Consider the following 16,323-nt stretch of genomic DNA (forward strand, 5'->3'; position numbering starts at 1 on the left):
GTTGAAGTGTACCTATGATGAAAATTACAGGACTCTCATCTTTTTAAGTGGGAGAACTTGCACAATTGGTGGATGACTAAATACTTTTTTGCCCCACTGTATGTCTATAGCATGTATAAAGACACGTACAGGGCACATTCACACTGAAATCAGAGCCAGAATGAATGTATTAGCCCTGTGTTTGCTCAGATCCTGTATCTAGACATGACCTCAGACAGAAAACATGGAACATTTCAGAATTCAGACTGAGACTTCAAACTCATGACTGAGTTACTCATCAAGGGGTCAGCAATCTCGCTGTCGTGCAAAAGGAACATTGCAGACCATGACTACAGAGGGGGAGAGAGAGTCATGGAGAGTGTGTGTGTTTGCACACACACTTGTGGCCATGTGTGTGTGAAAGAGAAAGAAAGAGAGGGAATATAGTTCAAAATTAAATTAATTGTGCACCAGTTACACCCAGAGACCAGAAGTCAGTTGTTTGAAAGAGAAGGTTGATGTGTTCACTCTTATGAACCAGGCCAGACCTTATGAAAGCCCCACTGTGTTTATGTCACATAAACACACAAACACACACACACCCGTGAACGCACACACGCTCTCATCCCCTGGGGGGCTGGGACTTTTGCACTCAGTTGAACGGTTGCTCCACTTCCTTAATGCATTTGGTCATGCGTACCGGGCACTCATTTTGGCATTTCAGCTGCAGAAAAATCACCAAGCACAGACAAGGACTGGAACTGGGGATTTTAGGGGGAGTTCATAAAAGATGTGTCCACCCAGCTTTGCAGTATATTCCCAGATACAGTTTTGTCAATGTTAGGTTATGGGAAAAATGTATTAACGTACATGTATGACCTGTAGATGACTGACGCTCCCTAGAGAGCGAAAAGGTTTAAGTCAAGTAAGTCATATAGGCTTGTTCTTCAATAACTCAAGAGATAGCATGCCATATTACAATTAGTAGGGGCATGTTAACAGTGTGGGTTTAGTGTCCTATTTCCCTCAATGTGACTCACCGTCATGTCTCCTCTCACGAACAGGTGTTAGTGCTCTCTCTCTCTCGGAACCACAGAGGCTGTTGATAAGGTCAGAGGTCAGCTTGTGGAGAAGGTCAGGAGGGACTTACATGGATATAGAACACCAACAAGCAGTACGGCCACCAGGGACCAATCAGAAGCCAAAACAGTGTTGTAATTTTATATATATATATATATATATCTTATGACCACAGGGATAGACTAGAGGAATGTCTCCTAGATTACCTGTTTTTGGACCCTAGTTATATAATAGGTTAAACTATTCTACCCTGGTTATATTATACTATAGTAAAGGATTTCCTTTACTTTTTCAAAAATAGACAGTTTCCAGGCATGAGAATGGATGTACATACAGCATAACTGCCTGGCTACAGCCAGGGACAAAACAGAGACCAACCAACCCAGGTCTTTCTTCAAGAGAAGAGTTTACCCGTAGTACTCTTTTTGACGCCTACCGTTTGACTATGTGCATTAACCAGCAGTAATATAATACTTGTGTGACACCGTAATTGTGTGACAACCATGTACAGGCAATCTGATAATCAGTTTATTTATCTAAATCATTGATTTCTCTAAAAGGTACAGTTGAAGTCAGAGGTTTACAGACACCTTAGCCAAATACATTGAAACTCAGATTCACAATTCCTAACATTTAATCCTAGTACATATTACGTTTTATGGCAGTTAGGATCACCACTTTATTTTAAGAATGTGAAATGTCTGAATAAAAGGTCGAGAATGATTTATTTCAGATTTTATTTCTTTCATCACATTCCCAGTGGATCAGAAGTTTACATAGACTAAATTAGTATTTGGCAGCATTTCATTTCAGTTGTTTAACTTGGGTCAAACGTTTCAGATATTCTTCCACAAGCTTCCCACAATAAGTTGGGTGAAATTTGTCCCATTCCTCCTGACAGAGCTGGTGTAACTGGAATCAGGTTTGTAGGCCTCCTTGCTCGCACACGCTTTTTCAGCTCTGCCAACAAATGTTCTATAGGATCGAGGTCAGGGCTTTGTGATGGCCACTCCAATACCTTGACTTTGTTGTCCTTAAACCATTTTGCCACAACTTTGGAAGTATGCTTGGGGTCATTGTCCATTTGGAAGACCCACTTGCAACCAAGCTGATGTCTTGAGATGTTGCTTCAATATATCCACATAAATTTCCTGCCTCATGATGCCAAATATTTTCTGAAGTGCACCAGTCCCTCCTGCAGAAAAGCATCCCCACAACATGATGCTGCCACCCCCGTTCTTTACGGGGGCTTGCAAGCCTCCCTCTTTTCCTCCAAACATAAGGATGGTCATTATGGCCAAACAGTTCTATTTTTGTTTCATCAGACATTTCTCCAAAAAAGTACAATCTTTGTCCCCATGTGCAGTTGCAAACCGTAGTCTGGCTTTTTTACGGCAGTTTTGGAGCAGTGGCTTCTTCCTTGCTGAGAGGCCTTTCAGATTATGTCGATATAGGACTCGTTTTACTGTGGATATAGATACTTTTGTACCCGTTTCCTCCAGCATCTTTACAAGGTCCTTTGCTGTTGTTCTGGGATTGATTTGCACTTTTCACACCAAATTACATTCAAATTACATTCATCTCTAGGAGACGGAAGGCATCTCTCCTATACTTGTGTACTATTGTTTGTACAGATGAACGTGGTACCTTCAGGCGTTTGGAAATTGCTTCCACAGGATGAACCAGACTTGGAGATCTATAAAAAAAATTCTGATGTCTTGGCTGATTTCTTTTGATTTTCCCATGATGTCAAGCAAAGAGGCACTGAGTTTGAAGGTAGGCCTTGAAATACATCCACAGGTACACATCCAATTGACTCAAATGTTCTCAATAAGCCTATCAGAAGCTTCTAAAGCAATTACATTTTCTGGAATTTTCCAAGCTGTTTAAAAGGCACAGTCAACTTAGTGTATGTAAACTTCTGACCCACTGGAATTGTGATACAGTGAATTATAAGTTAAATAATCTGCCTGTAAACAAAAAATTACTTGAGTCATGCAAGTAGATGTCCTAACCGACTTGCCAAAACTATAGTTTATTAAAACCCGTTAGGGCAAGGTGAGACGTCTGCGTCTCACATAGCCTACAGGAAATGGAAATGCGCAACGCCAAATGCTAATAGTACTCGCTAAAACTCAAACTTTAATTAAAACACACATGCAGGGTACTCAATTAAAGCTACACTCGTTGTGAATCAAGCCAACATGTCAGATTTTTGAAATGCTTTTCGGCGAAAGCATGAGAAGCTATTACCTGATAGCATGCCCCGCCCCCCAAATACCATAAAAAGACGTAAACAAAGGTATTAGCGGAGCCGGCCTACACAAAACGCAGGAATAAAATATAAAACATTCATTACCTTTGACGAGCTTCTTTGTTGGCACTCCTATATGTCCCATAAACATCACAATTGGGTCTTTTTTCCGATTAAATCCGTCCATGTATACCCAAAATGTCCATTTATGAAGCGAGTCTGATCCAGGAAAAAGCAGCTTTACAAAACGCTACGTCATTTTTTTACATTAAAAAAGTTGCCGATAAACTTTGACAAAACACTTCAAACTACTTTTGTAAGCCAACTTTAGGTATTAGTACACGTTAATAATCGATCAAATTGATCACGGGGCGATCTGTATTCAATAGCAGCAGTTCTTGAAATGAAGCTCAGTTTTCTCTCATTCAAAAGTTCAAGATGTGCACTTGATGACAGGAAGTGCCTATTTCTCATCTGACCAAGGATTAACTTCGAAGCAAATGACAGTACTGGCGACATCGTGTGGAAGCTGTAGGCATTGCAACCTCATCGCTATCTATTTTCCCTTGCCATTGACAATACAGGCAACTGGCGGAAGGATTTTTTTTTTTTTTTTTTGTGAACAGTTTTCCTTGGGCTTTTGCTTGCTCCTCACGCTCTGTTATAGTCACAGACATGATTTAACTAGTTCTATAAACTTCAGAGTGTTTTCTATCCACACATACTAATCATATGCATGTGCTATATTCCTGGCATGAGTAGCAGGACGTTGAAATTTTGCGCGATTTTTAACAAAATGTTGAGAAAAAAAAGTCCCGAGCTTCAAGAGATTTAGTAACAAGAAATTTGTGGAGTGGTTGAAAAATATGTTTTACTGACTACAATACAATTATGTAAACTCCCAACTTCAACTGTAGATTATTTTTCTTCAGTACTTTTTACCCCCTTTTTCGTGATATTCAAATTGGTAGTTAGTCTTGTCCCGTCGCGGGAACTCCCATACGGACTCTAGAGAGGTGAAGGTCGAAAGCCATGCACCCTCCGAAACACAACCCCGCCAAACCGCACTGCTCCTTGACACACAGCACGCTTAATCCCGGAAACCAGCCGCACCAATGTGTCGGAGGAAATACTGTACAGTTGGCACCCGAAGTCAGCATGGATGCCCCCGGGCCGTCACAAGGAGTCGCTAGAGCGCGATGGGACAAGGACATCCCGCCGGCCAAACCATCCCCTAACAAGGACGACTCTGGGCCAATTGTGCGCAGCCTCATGGGTCTCCCAATCGCAGCGGGTGGCGGCGCCTATAGCACTGCAAAGTAGTGCCTTAGACTGCTGTGCCACTCGGGAGGCCCGAAGGTAGATTTTTACAAGCACTATAGACCATCACTCTAGGCCTGAGGTCAGTATAGTTATTGATACATGTAGCACAATTGGCTTTCATCAATATCAATCAACCGTCCCAAGCCATGGCAGCGTGCAACAAAATTGTCTGACTTCACTGTTGCTGCCTGACCCCTCCATAAGGAGCCATGACCAGAGACCTCATTCCCATTTAAACTGATGTAAATTTTTAGGATATAATTAAGATACACAGAATATTCATCTGCAGAAAAAATTCAAATATATACAAATTTAGCCAAAAATGATTGGTGTCCAGTGTCCATGGCAACCATCAACAATCATTACAACAGTTCTTTCCATCTTCCCTTAATTGCTCCCTGTGAGGTTTAATTCTCAGATGACGCACCCCCCCCCCCTCCCCCTCTCTGCCTTCTCTCCCCAGAGCAGCTGCTCTGTGGTTTGGCTAACTAGCCTTGCCTAGTGCTCTGGGCTCTAGTTATGTAATGACTGCAGAGCAGATAGAAGCATAGATCCACATCCCCTGGTCAACTGAATAGCATCCCAAATGGCACCCTATTCCCTATAGTGCAATCCCAAAAGTAGTGCACTACATTGGGAATAGAGTGCCATTTGGGAAGCGCACACTGACTGCATGCATGGCCATCGTTAAGGTGAGCTGCTACAACAGAATCATTACAAGCACTTAAGCTTATTAAAATTGGCATGGGGCCCAATGTGGGGCAAGCCCCTGAGATGTTAGACAAAGGCACAGTGCAAGAGCCCATGAGAATGACTGAGTAGACTCACCTCATTTGCTCACATTGTATATAGACTTGTTTATACTGTATTATTGACTGTATGTTTGTTTTACTCCATGTGTAACTCTGTGTCGTTGTATCTGTCGAACTGCTTTGCTTTATCTTGGCCAGGTCGCAATTGTAAATGAGAACTTGTTCTCAACTTGCCTACCTGGTTAAATAAAGGTAAAATAAAATAAATAAAAAGTAGCCTGAATGAAATACAAGATATAGGAGTAAGGTGTGGTGTGGGCTTTGGGGGTACCTGAGACCCAAGTGGAGGATAAAAATGATATAGGCCACTTGTAATGCAGAGGAAATGCAGCACCTCCCAGCCAAGACACTCTCTCCTCTCTGAGCTAACTGCAAAGTCTCTTATGGTTGATTGATGAGAGCGTTCGCAGCCAGGTCAATGCAAAGTTGTGAGCGAGCACTTAGTTGTGGCACCACACCAGGGTGGACAGACAGAAAAGAAGCCCCAGAATTTGTGGCCTCAGCTGGGTCCACTCTCTGGACGTGTGGAGGTGGCGTGGAAGAAAGCCTGAAGTGACCCCAACTCAAACCCATACACTTAGGTAAAAGCCCCGGGCTCTTTTACCTAAGCTCAAGTAGTGTTACGAGGCAGATGCTTTCAAAGCCAATGATTCCCTGCAAATACAGAATGTTGGCAGATGTGTTAAATTTGCATGTATGCATGAGGAGTTCAACTAGGACACTGTTTGAGAAAAAGGAGAGAAATTAAGTAGAGAAATGGGTATAAAGGAAAATAGGACAAGACTGATGAATGCCTGAACATAATACCTCAAAGAAAAAAACATTTGATTTAACTCATGTCACTACTTTAAGACTATGCCCATGGACATTGAGATACAAGATTAGAAAAATAATAGTTAAGGCCTCCTGAGTGGCACAGTAGTCAAAGGCACTGCATCACAGTGCTAGCTGTGCCACTAGAGATCCTGGTTCGAGTCCAGACTCTGTCGCGGCCGGCCGCGACCGGGAGACCCATGGGGCGGCGCACAATTGGCCCAGCGTCGTCCAGGTTAGGGGATGTTCTTGTCCCATCGCGCACTAGCGACTCCTGTGGCGGGCATTGAAAACAAACTAATATAAATCAAACTAAAGTGCCATGGGTGAAACAAAAACACTTAGGCTTCACAGATTAATTCATCACAAACAACTTCATTCATTTAGAGCTATTCAGCCACCCAATCAACAGTGTTTAATCAGCAACAAATGGTACAAAATATAGCAGCCACAATCACCATACCACAGAGACTACAAAACTGAATCAGGTACAACAGCTCAAATTGAAACAACCAAGTCATTCACTTTACAGTGCAGAGTATTTGATCATGTAACTTCCTGACTTCACATAGTACTGGCCATAAACCACAGTTAGTTGTTCAGGAACAGAAGGCTTCACAGGTTCTGATAAACATGAGTAGTCCTTAATCATGATAAAGCTGGGCCCACTGTTCCCTGGCAGCCTACGAACCCTTGGCCTGTGAAATTGAGCTCTGTTATCCTGCATCAAGAGGCTGGAGGGGTGTAAAGTAATCAGATTTGCGTTCCGCCTGTGTGTGTGTGTGATGGATAGGTGTGGAAGGAGCCAAGGGTGTGTGTGCTCTCCCTCTATTTTACCTCAGGGACCCAAGGCTGCTTCCAACCAGGGATATCACTCATGTGATGTCATCACACAGAGACAGAGGACTCCAGAGCAAAGGCACAGAGTTTTATCAAGGGTGTCTGTCGTGTCACGTGACCGTGAGCGCAGAATCTCAACAGCAAGTTACAAAAATTCTCATTTTTTCCCCCTCTGTATCGCTGCACTATCCTTTGCGTCTGTTGCCATGATGCTGCTCTTTGGCGTCGCCAAATGTTTTAGCAATTCCAACACGTCGCCTCCACCTAAATGCAGCTGGGTTCTCCATGAATCAGCGGAAGTTCAGTTGAGGCCACACCTGCCTCAGAGCTTATTACCTCCTAGACTTAATACTGCAGCACACCCAACCTCCCTATTCCCAACCAACTACCACAGTGAACACATGCTTTAATTTCTGCCTCAGCTTCTTTTAAAAACTACGGAGCAGCAGCATGCAGAGCAACTCAAAAACGTAGCCATAGCTTGAGTACTCCCTGGTGGACAATCACAGAATTTGACACATAATACATTGCAGTGCAATGAGAGAGGCCTGCCTTTTGAAGGTGGGAATGGTCATCATGTCTGCAACTATACTGTATGCAGATAACCAAGAACATTCTAGACAAGAAAAATAATGTAGTTGGAACAACTGTCATGGAAGGGGAGAGAGTCTGACCTGATGACTGTATGAGGTGGTCATTTTTAAATGTATTTTACCTTTAACTAGGCAAGTCAGTTAAGAACAAATTCTTATTTTCAATGACGGCCTAGGAACAGTGGGTTAACTGCCTGTTCAGGGGCAGAACGACAGATTTGTACCTTGTGAGCTCGGGGATTTGAACTTGCAACCTTCCGGTTACTAGTCCAACGCTCTAACCACTAGGCTACCCTGCCGCCCCGTCATGCCTGCCGATCTTGGCAATGGTAGAAGCTCTTCACAAATTTTCAAAATGTTTGTTCTCGCCACTGTGCCTGGTGGCATTCCAGGAGCTTCCTCAAGGTCAGTCTTGGCTTTGCTGTCCCCTTTCTCTTCTGAGCCTTCTTATATTTCTTAGCGGTTTAGGATTCCTCTTAGCCTTTCGAGCCTCAGAAGTTACTCCTTTTCGGGCTGCCTTACCAACACCGCAGTACATGGAGGCATCTGGCAAAATAGACAACAATGGGTTAGACTACATAAGATGTCATACTGCCACGTTTCCACTATCAGAACCAGGAAAAACTAGACCTAAGGATAGCCAAGCATGGTGGTTCAAGGAAGTAAACATGTATTCTTACACTAATTGGATATTTTGCCGCAAAGTGCCAATGCTGCAAATACGGATAATAAGTGGGGACATCTCTTAATTTCACACAACTGATAGAAAGTAATACTCAAGAAAATAAAAAGGTTACCGTGTAGCTTTACTTACAGCGAGGACAAAAGGCTCCAACCACAAAGCTCTTCACTTCCAGTAGCTCTCTATTCTCTGCCGAATCTTTCCTGGCCTGGAATGTTGAGAAGTGTATTTCTAGCCACCAGTCCTTTCTGTACCCCATCTCCTCTGCAAAAATCTTCAGCCATTGTTTTCTAAAGGAAAATATAAATCAGTGGAATTGGCACAAATGAAGCATGACATAAGGACTTGCCAATTTGCCATGAGAAGATAAGCAATGTATGCAGAATTTAATTTCTTCAAAAGGGATTGCATTTTCAATGTCCTCCTTTTGAGAGAGAGTAGTGTGGATTCATGCAGCCATCCTTACTTCATCCTCAGTCTCTTGATGATGTTCATCAAATGGTTCCAGACATCCAAGTTGCTCCTCCAACTGGAGTAGTCCAGGAGATCCAGAACCACACCTAGAGCCTTCTGAAGATCACCCTCATTCTCTGGGGAAAAAAACTTATCCTTTACTATGAACACCTTCATAGGACCAACATCAATGTGAAGAGCACATCCACCAAACACATTAATCTGAATGCGTAAAAAAGCAGAGGACAGAAACACGCATGAAAACATTGAAAAATGACTAAAACATCAAGATAGACTTTAAAATTAATAGCTTTCCCTCATTTTACACCCCATTGTCCCTTTAAGACACTCAAAATCAATATATTGTTATTATTATTCTTCTATATTCACATACCCGACTGTACCAGAAGAGAACAGTATTCCGGCATCAACTCATGACTTGGGACCAATGTATGCAGGATCTAAGGCAAATGTAATCGAAAACATTGACTCATTAAACAGTACAGTACCAGTAGGCTATTGAGGGGCAGAATACAGGACTAATTGTAGCCTAGAGATTTCACCTTACTGTGATTGTTTTAAAATGAAATGGTCAAAAAGAAACAAATTGCTTCTTAGCAAAGAACCATTTCTAAAGCAAGAATTTTGCTAGTACTGTCTTGGAGAGGTCTTTGTGGGGAGGGGAAATCCAAAAACTAGTTGTTATTGGCAGAGACGTTTGGAACTCTTTCTTATTGGTCTATTAACAAATTGACCACCTGGTGATGTCACCAGGCAGACCAAAACTCCACCCCACCAAAAACAGGCGGACATTTCAGGCGTCTCTTCAAACAACTCATACACTAAAAGGACATTATACATTTTCACAGTATTATTCAAACCTGTGGAAATGTATAAAACACAGGAAAATATTTTACTGCACTGGGCCTTTAATAATGATAATAGTGCCCAACATTTCAGCTAGATTCCCCTGTTAAGAACAGCAATGGCCTCAGTACTACCTTCAGCACTTTCAGAATTTTCTTCAGTGGATGGTTCTGTTTCTTCATGTACCGGTATAGGTAGACATGGGCATTGGGGTTCGGTGGGAAACTGTTGTCATAGGCATAGTCATTTAGAACCTTCACAGCTCCCTCGTGATCGTTGTAGAATTCCAGCATCTGCCATTGGCACACGCAAGTCAAAACATTAGATCATCATAGGTAGTCTGATAAGGGAAAGTAGTTCAATGATTCAAAAGTAATACAATGATTGAGAAAGGGGATGCCAGGGGCCATGTTAAGTAGGGCAAATTGTAGTAAATCGTTTTGAAACGGAAAAATGAAAACAAGTATTTGTACTGGACAAATTCAGGTAGTATGTTACCGTTTGGTTTGGAAATTGTTCTTGTTTCATGCCTACTGAACACGAAGCAGTACTTACATCAATGTAACTCAGAACAAAAGGATCCCAGACGCCAGGAAGCTTCATGATCTCCTTCAGGTTCACAGAAGATTGTCGGAAGTAGCTATGCATTTCTTGGTTGACAGCTGCATCATACTCATCTAAAATATGTTAAAGTCCATGTTAAGCCAAAGCACAACCACAGGTTATGGTTACATTTTATTTGGCCATGCTTTTTGAAATGTATTGGAATTGTACCTAAAGACGCAGTTACATTATCCGGCCAGTAGATGATGACATATTGGGATAACATAAGGATTTCCACTGTCATTGAAACCAATGAAAAATGGATACTTGGGGGTTGCCAGGTGTCCTCTTACCTGTGCTGGATGCAGTGGCTTTCTTGTCACACCAGATGAAGTAATCCAGGAAGCCACTATAGGCCTGGATCAGCCTAATCCTCTGGGACTGACCGGCTGACTGCTTACCATACCTCCAGCTCTCAGCGATGGACAGCTGAAGCTTGGCATCCTCAAACTGCCCATTGACCAGGAGATGGAACGAGTGCTCCAGACAGACCTTCAGGACAAACCAATTATTCAATGCACATTGGCATACACTTCCATTGCAAACACATTGTTTACACATTCCATCCATTTGTTTGTTTTTGAAGGTGTCATATTTGCTTCATAACAAAAGTATAGACATGTTGACTGTCCTATATTAACTTTTTTTTTTTTACCTATTGACTTAGGGTCCTTTAGTTGGGCTGATAGTGTAGAGATCAATTATGGAACCTACCTTCAGGTAATGCTTTACTCCTGAGTGTTTCACTCGCTCATAGAAACTGTTGTAGTCTTCCAGCTTCGAGTCAGGATGGTGGTGTAGTATTTCTGTGCCTATCCTCCAAATGATCTGAAAGACAAAGTTTGAAGAAATCAAACTTAGCATTTATACAGTACTTCTCAGCTACCCTTTGTGAGAGTTTCAGTCGGTGCAAAGATTGACCTACCTCAGCGTAGAGTTGTGGCATGTTTGCGGTGGTATCCTCCAGTGTCTGTGAGTAACTGGTCATGTACTCTGCGGCATCCTGCCATTTATGGTGCAGCAAGACCTCCCTGATGTGCTGGAGGCAGTTCCTTGTAGTCTTGTGAAAGCCAGTCTCACGGGGTGTCTCTAATGAAACAGACATTGCCACTGGTTAATAAGAGCATCTTATGTATAGATGAAAATGATAAAAATTGGGCATTAACATACACTACATGACCAAAGGTATGTGGACAGCTGCTCATCCAAAATCTCATTCCAAAATCATGGGCATTAATATGGAGTTGTAACCCCCCTTTGCTAAACATAACAGCCTCCACTCTTCAGGAAAGGCTTTCGACTTAATGTTGGAACATTGCTGCGGGGACTTGCTTCCATTCAGCCACAAGAGCATTCGTGAGGTCGGGCACTGATGTTGGGCGATTAGGCCTGGCTGGCAGTCGGCGTTCCAATTCATCCCGATGGGGTTGAGGTCCGGGCTCTGTGCTAGCCAGTCAAGTTAGTCCACATCGATCTCAACAAACCATTTCTGTATGGAGTTTGTGCACAGGGAAATTGACATGCTGAAACAGGAAAGAGCCTTTCTCCAAAACTGTTGCCACAAAGTTGCAAGCACAGAATCGTCTAGAATGTCATTGTATGCTGTAGCGCTCAGATCTCTTCACTGGAACTACAGGGCCTACCCCAAAGCATGAAAAACCACCCAAGACCATTATTCCTACACTGTACAGTTGGCACTATGCATTCGGGCAGGTAGTGTTCTCCTGGCATTCACCAAACCCAGATTCATTCGTCGGACTGCTAGATGGTTAAAGCGTGATTCATCACTCCAGATAAATGTTTTTCCACTGCTGCAGAGTTCAATGACAGAGAGCTTTACACTACTCCAGCCGACGCTCCCGACGAACAGTTCTTGTGCTGAAGTTGCTTTCAGAGGCTGTTTGGATCCCAGTAGTGAGTGTTGCAACTGAGGATGATTTCTACGAGCTATGCACCTCAGCACTCGGCAGTTGTCTGTGAACGTATGGGCTACCACTTCACAGCTGAGCTGTTGTTGCTCTAAGATGTTTCCACTTCACAATAACTGCACTTACAGTTGGCTGCTCTAGCAGGGCAGAAACTTGACAAACTGACTTGTTGGAAAGGTGGCATCCTATGATGGTGCCACGTTAAGTCACTGAGCTCTTCAGTAAGACCATTCTTTTGCCAATGGGATTCTATGGAGAATGCATGGCTGTGTATTCGATTTTATACACCTGTGATGGTGTGGCTGAAATGGCCAAATCTACTAATTTGAATGGGTGTCCACATACTTTTGTGTATATATAGTGTATGTAGTACCAGTCAGTAAACAGCAACTTGAACTAGCTAACTAGCTGGTTTAGCTTACTCAAGGGTTTACATATTCTTCTACACACTGCATTTTATAAATTACCTTTAAATAAAGGAGGCGCCAGGGGAAGGTTTGGCTTCTTGATTCGTTTTCTGTTGATTGATTCATCGTCATCTGAAGACTCATTTTCGCCCTGTTCTTCACCGGGCACCCTCAGTTCTGACTCCAGATCATCCATGACCAACCGTTCAAAGTTCGACCTATTTTCGTTAACATATATTTGATGTAGGTTGTTTAGCAAAAAAGTGTGAATTTGCGCCAAACACCATGCACGATAACAGCGTCTTATCAGCGACACACAAAAAGTACTTCCGGGTCACGGAAGTCGTTTCTCAAAATAAAAGTCGCCCACGTAATAGTAGAAAGGTGGCATTAACCTATATTTATTCATGACACGAAACACAGCCCTTATTAAGTGTTTCTAAAATTCCTTAAGGGGAAAAATGAATGGTGGAAAAACGATTGGAACCATTTCCCTGTTTGGGTATTATGACATCGCCACTTTGGGGCTCTGTAGCTGGGATAGGCAACTCTGTTCCTTGAGTGCAGGAAGAACTACAGGATTGTGTTCCAACTAGGCATCACATCTGACCAACTGAGCTAATTGATCAGTTCAATGATTGCCTAAATTCAACACACCCGCTGTTCCAAGTTGGTAAATCAAAAACATGAAGTGTCTGGGGCACTCCAGGACCATGGTTGCCTAGCCCTGCACTATAGGCCTATAAATTACATATTGGCTTACATTGAAAAAACTATTCTAGATGCTGAAATAAAGTGGGGTTGGGATTACTCACTAGGGTCTTAATTTTAATTTGACTTTATAACAAGAGGGCTTTGTGTTCGAACCTATTTAAGAAATAAGAGGTAGGCCTACCTGTTTCACAGACAATTATAGGCTATACTATCCATAGACCTAACCTATATAATAATGATTTAACAACAATATACTGGAATAAAATATAATAAATTAGGGAAGGGAGCACGCTGCAGAGGTCTGGTGTTGGTGGAAGAACTGGTAAAGGGTGGACCTAGTGCTAAAGTAGGAGTTGACTGTACTGATAGTGACGCTGTTGTCTGGGGTGATGAGGGTTAACTGTGGAGTTGACAGTACTGATAAATGCATAGATCAGAATAATTTTACACAACGGGTGATAAATTAAAATAAGGCTGTTGAACCACCAAATCTGAAGCATAAATTGTATGGGGGTGGCACGGATGTTGTGAATGATCAGAAAGTTAAGACTCAAATTTTGTGGTGGGGGGGACATAAATGCATTTTGGGATTGTCATCATATTTCAATGGCAATACATTCCACTATGCAGCATAATGTAAAATGTGATTTCCAATTTTGTGAGGAAGTTGCCAAAACCTTGCAATGGCCAATTGGAAAAACAATTGTCACTAATAAACGTAGTCTCAAAAATCTTAGGAATATGTGGGACAAGAATAGAGGTTTTGTTAATCAGCCTCAGCCTCAGTTTAGCCTAATTTTTGTTAATCGGATTGAGGAATAGGTTGAATTGACCAATCCGTTGGGCCGTCACCCACATGTAATGAAATAGGAGATGAGGATGACCGCACAAATTTAAGTCAGTGCAACAGTCAGACTGAACTAATTGATACAAAAACACCAAACACAGAGGGGGGAGGAGAAATGCAGTGAAAGGTAAATATGGTGAGGAACGTGTCACACAGCACAAGAAACCCCAAACACTTTTGTTTTTGTAAACCACCAAACTGTAAACAAGCACTGATTGTGTTGGCCTATCTCCAGATAGTCAAAAGGATGTTGAATCTGCTATTTTTCTATGCAACTCAATCATGTTGAGTTCAAGTACAGCAATTGTAAAATGGATTTAGCCTTAAAGGGGACTGTGACACAGCTATACAATCTATTGCTCGTGACAACAAAGTGAAATTAAACAAAATGGTAACAGAGAATGTAAATGAGGCTCAGGCACAAAATCTTTGGTAGGCTCAGTGCCTCAATTCCCTAGAATCATGTCGGTAAGTAGGCCTCAAATAGTACTGGGGAAAATATTAATATTATTCATGGGGGGGTGGAGATAATTTTAACCAATAAAGGCAATACTTGAGATATTGAGAATAGGCAGAAAGGGCTCCAGAGTGGCGCAGCAGTCTAAGGCACTGCATCTCAGTGCTAGCTGCATCATTAATCAAATCAAATTTATTGGTCACATACGTGTTCAGCAGATGTTATTGTGGGTGTAGTGATATGCTTGTGCTTCTAGCTCCGACAGTGCGGTAATATCTAACAAGTCATATCTAACAGTTTCACAACATATACCCAAAATATACGTAAATCTAAGTAAGGAATATATATACACACACACACACACACACACACACACACACGCACACACACACAACCGTTCAAAAGTTTGGGGTCACTTAGAAATGTCATTGTTTTTGAAAAAAGGCTTTTTAACCATTAAAATAACATCAAATTGATCAGAAATAGGGTGTAGACATTGTTAATGTTGTAAATGACTATTGTAGCTGGAAATGGCAGATTTTTTATGGAATAGCTACATAGATGTACAGAGGCCCATTATCAGCAACCAAACCCTTCTGCATTTATGTTAACACAGCTGAAAACTGTTGTTCTGATTAAGGAAGCAACAGAACTGGCCTTCTTTAGACTAGTTGAGTATTTTTGAGCATCAGCAATTACAGGCTCAAAATGGCCAGAAACAAAGGCTTTCTTCTGAGACTCGTCAGTCTATTCTTGTTCTTAGAAATGAAGGCTTTTCCATGCAAGAAAATTGTCAAGAAACTGAAGATTTCGTACAACGCAGTGTATTACTCCCTTCACAGAACAGACCAAACTGCCTCTAACCAGAATAGAAAGAGGAGTGGGAGAACACAGTGCACAATTGAGCAAGAGGACAAGTACATTAGTGTCTAGTTAGAGAAACAGACGCCTCACAAGTCCTCACCTGGCTGCTTCATTAAATAGTATCCGCAAAACACCAGTCTCAACGTCAACAGTGATGAGGCGACTCAGGGATGCTTGACTTCTAGGCAGAGTTGCAAAGAAAAAGCCATATGGCCAATAAATAAAAAAAGATTAAGATGGGCAAAATAACACAGACACTGGACAGAGGAACTCTGCCTAGAAGGCCAGCATCCCGGAGTCGCCTCTTCACTGTTAACGTTAAGACTGGTGTTTTGTTTCTGGCCATTTTGAGCCTGTAATCGAACCCACAAATGCTGATGCTCAAAAATACTCAACTAGTCTAAAGAAAGACCGTTTTATTGCTTCGTTAATCAGGACAACAGTTTTCAGCTGTGTTAACATACTTGCAAAAGGGTTTTCTAATGATCAATTAGCCTTTTAAAATGATAAACTTGGATTAGCTAACAACGTGCCATTGGAACACAGGAGTGATGGTTGCTGATAATGGGCCTCTGTACGCCTATGTAGATATTCCATTAAAAATCTGCCATTTCCAGCTACAATAGTCATTTACAACATTAACAATGTCTACCCCCTTTTTCTGATCAATTTGATGTTATTTTAATGCACAAAAAATGTGCTTTACTTTCAAAAACAAGGACATTACTAAGTGACCCCAAACTGTGGTATTGGATGAAGATACAGTGGCATAGTATAGAATGCAGTATATACATATGAGATGGGTGA

At 41.9% G+C, this 16,323-nt stretch overlaps 1 protein-coding gene across 1 annotated transcript; it reads right to left on the bottom strand.

The window, feature by feature from the left end:
* Window positions 1-6,639: 6,639 nt before the first annotated feature.
* taf1a (TATA box binding protein (TBP)-associated factor, RNA polymerase I, A) lies at window positions 6,640-12,985 on the bottom strand. Its single transcript, XM_024377728.2, has 10 exons — window positions 12,695-12,985; window positions 11,225-11,388; window positions 11,014-11,127; window positions 10,593-10,791; window positions 10,252-10,373; window positions 9,831-9,989; window positions 9,224-9,290; window positions 8,843-8,966; window positions 8,509-8,666; window positions 6,640-8,240 (listed from the first exon to the last, which is right to left on the bottom strand). Exons 1-10 carry the CDS (start codon window positions 12,828-12,830, stop codon window positions 8,101-8,103), a joined length of 1,383 nt encoding a protein of 460 aa, XP_024233496.1. The 5' UTR covers window positions 12,831-12,985; the 3' UTR covers window positions 6,640-8,100.
* Window positions 12,986-16,323: the final 3,338 nt, after the last annotated feature.

Source organism: Oncorhynchus tshawytscha, unplaced genomic scaffold (assembly GCF_018296145.1).
Source record: "Oncorhynchus tshawytscha isolate Ot180627B unplaced genomic scaffold, Otsh_v2.0 Un_contig_766_pilon_pilon, whole genome shotgun sequence".
NCBI lineage: Eukaryota > Metazoa > Chordata > Actinopteri > Salmoniformes > Salmonidae > Oncorhynchus > Oncorhynchus tshawytscha.

Coding starts and splice junctions, on each gene's coding strand:
- taf1a (XM_024377728.2), bottom strand. CDS start 12,830: ATGGATGATCTGGAGTCAGAACTGAGGGTGCCCGGTGAAGAACAGGGC. Junction 11,389..12,694: donor GGCGCCTCCTTTATTTAAAG/GTAATTTATAAA, acceptor CTGTTTCATTAG/AGACACCCCGTGAGACTGGC. Junction 10,792..11,013: donor GAGTAAAGCATTACCTGAAG/GTAGGTTCCATA, acceptor TTTGTCCTGAAG/GTCTGTCTGGAGCACTCGTT.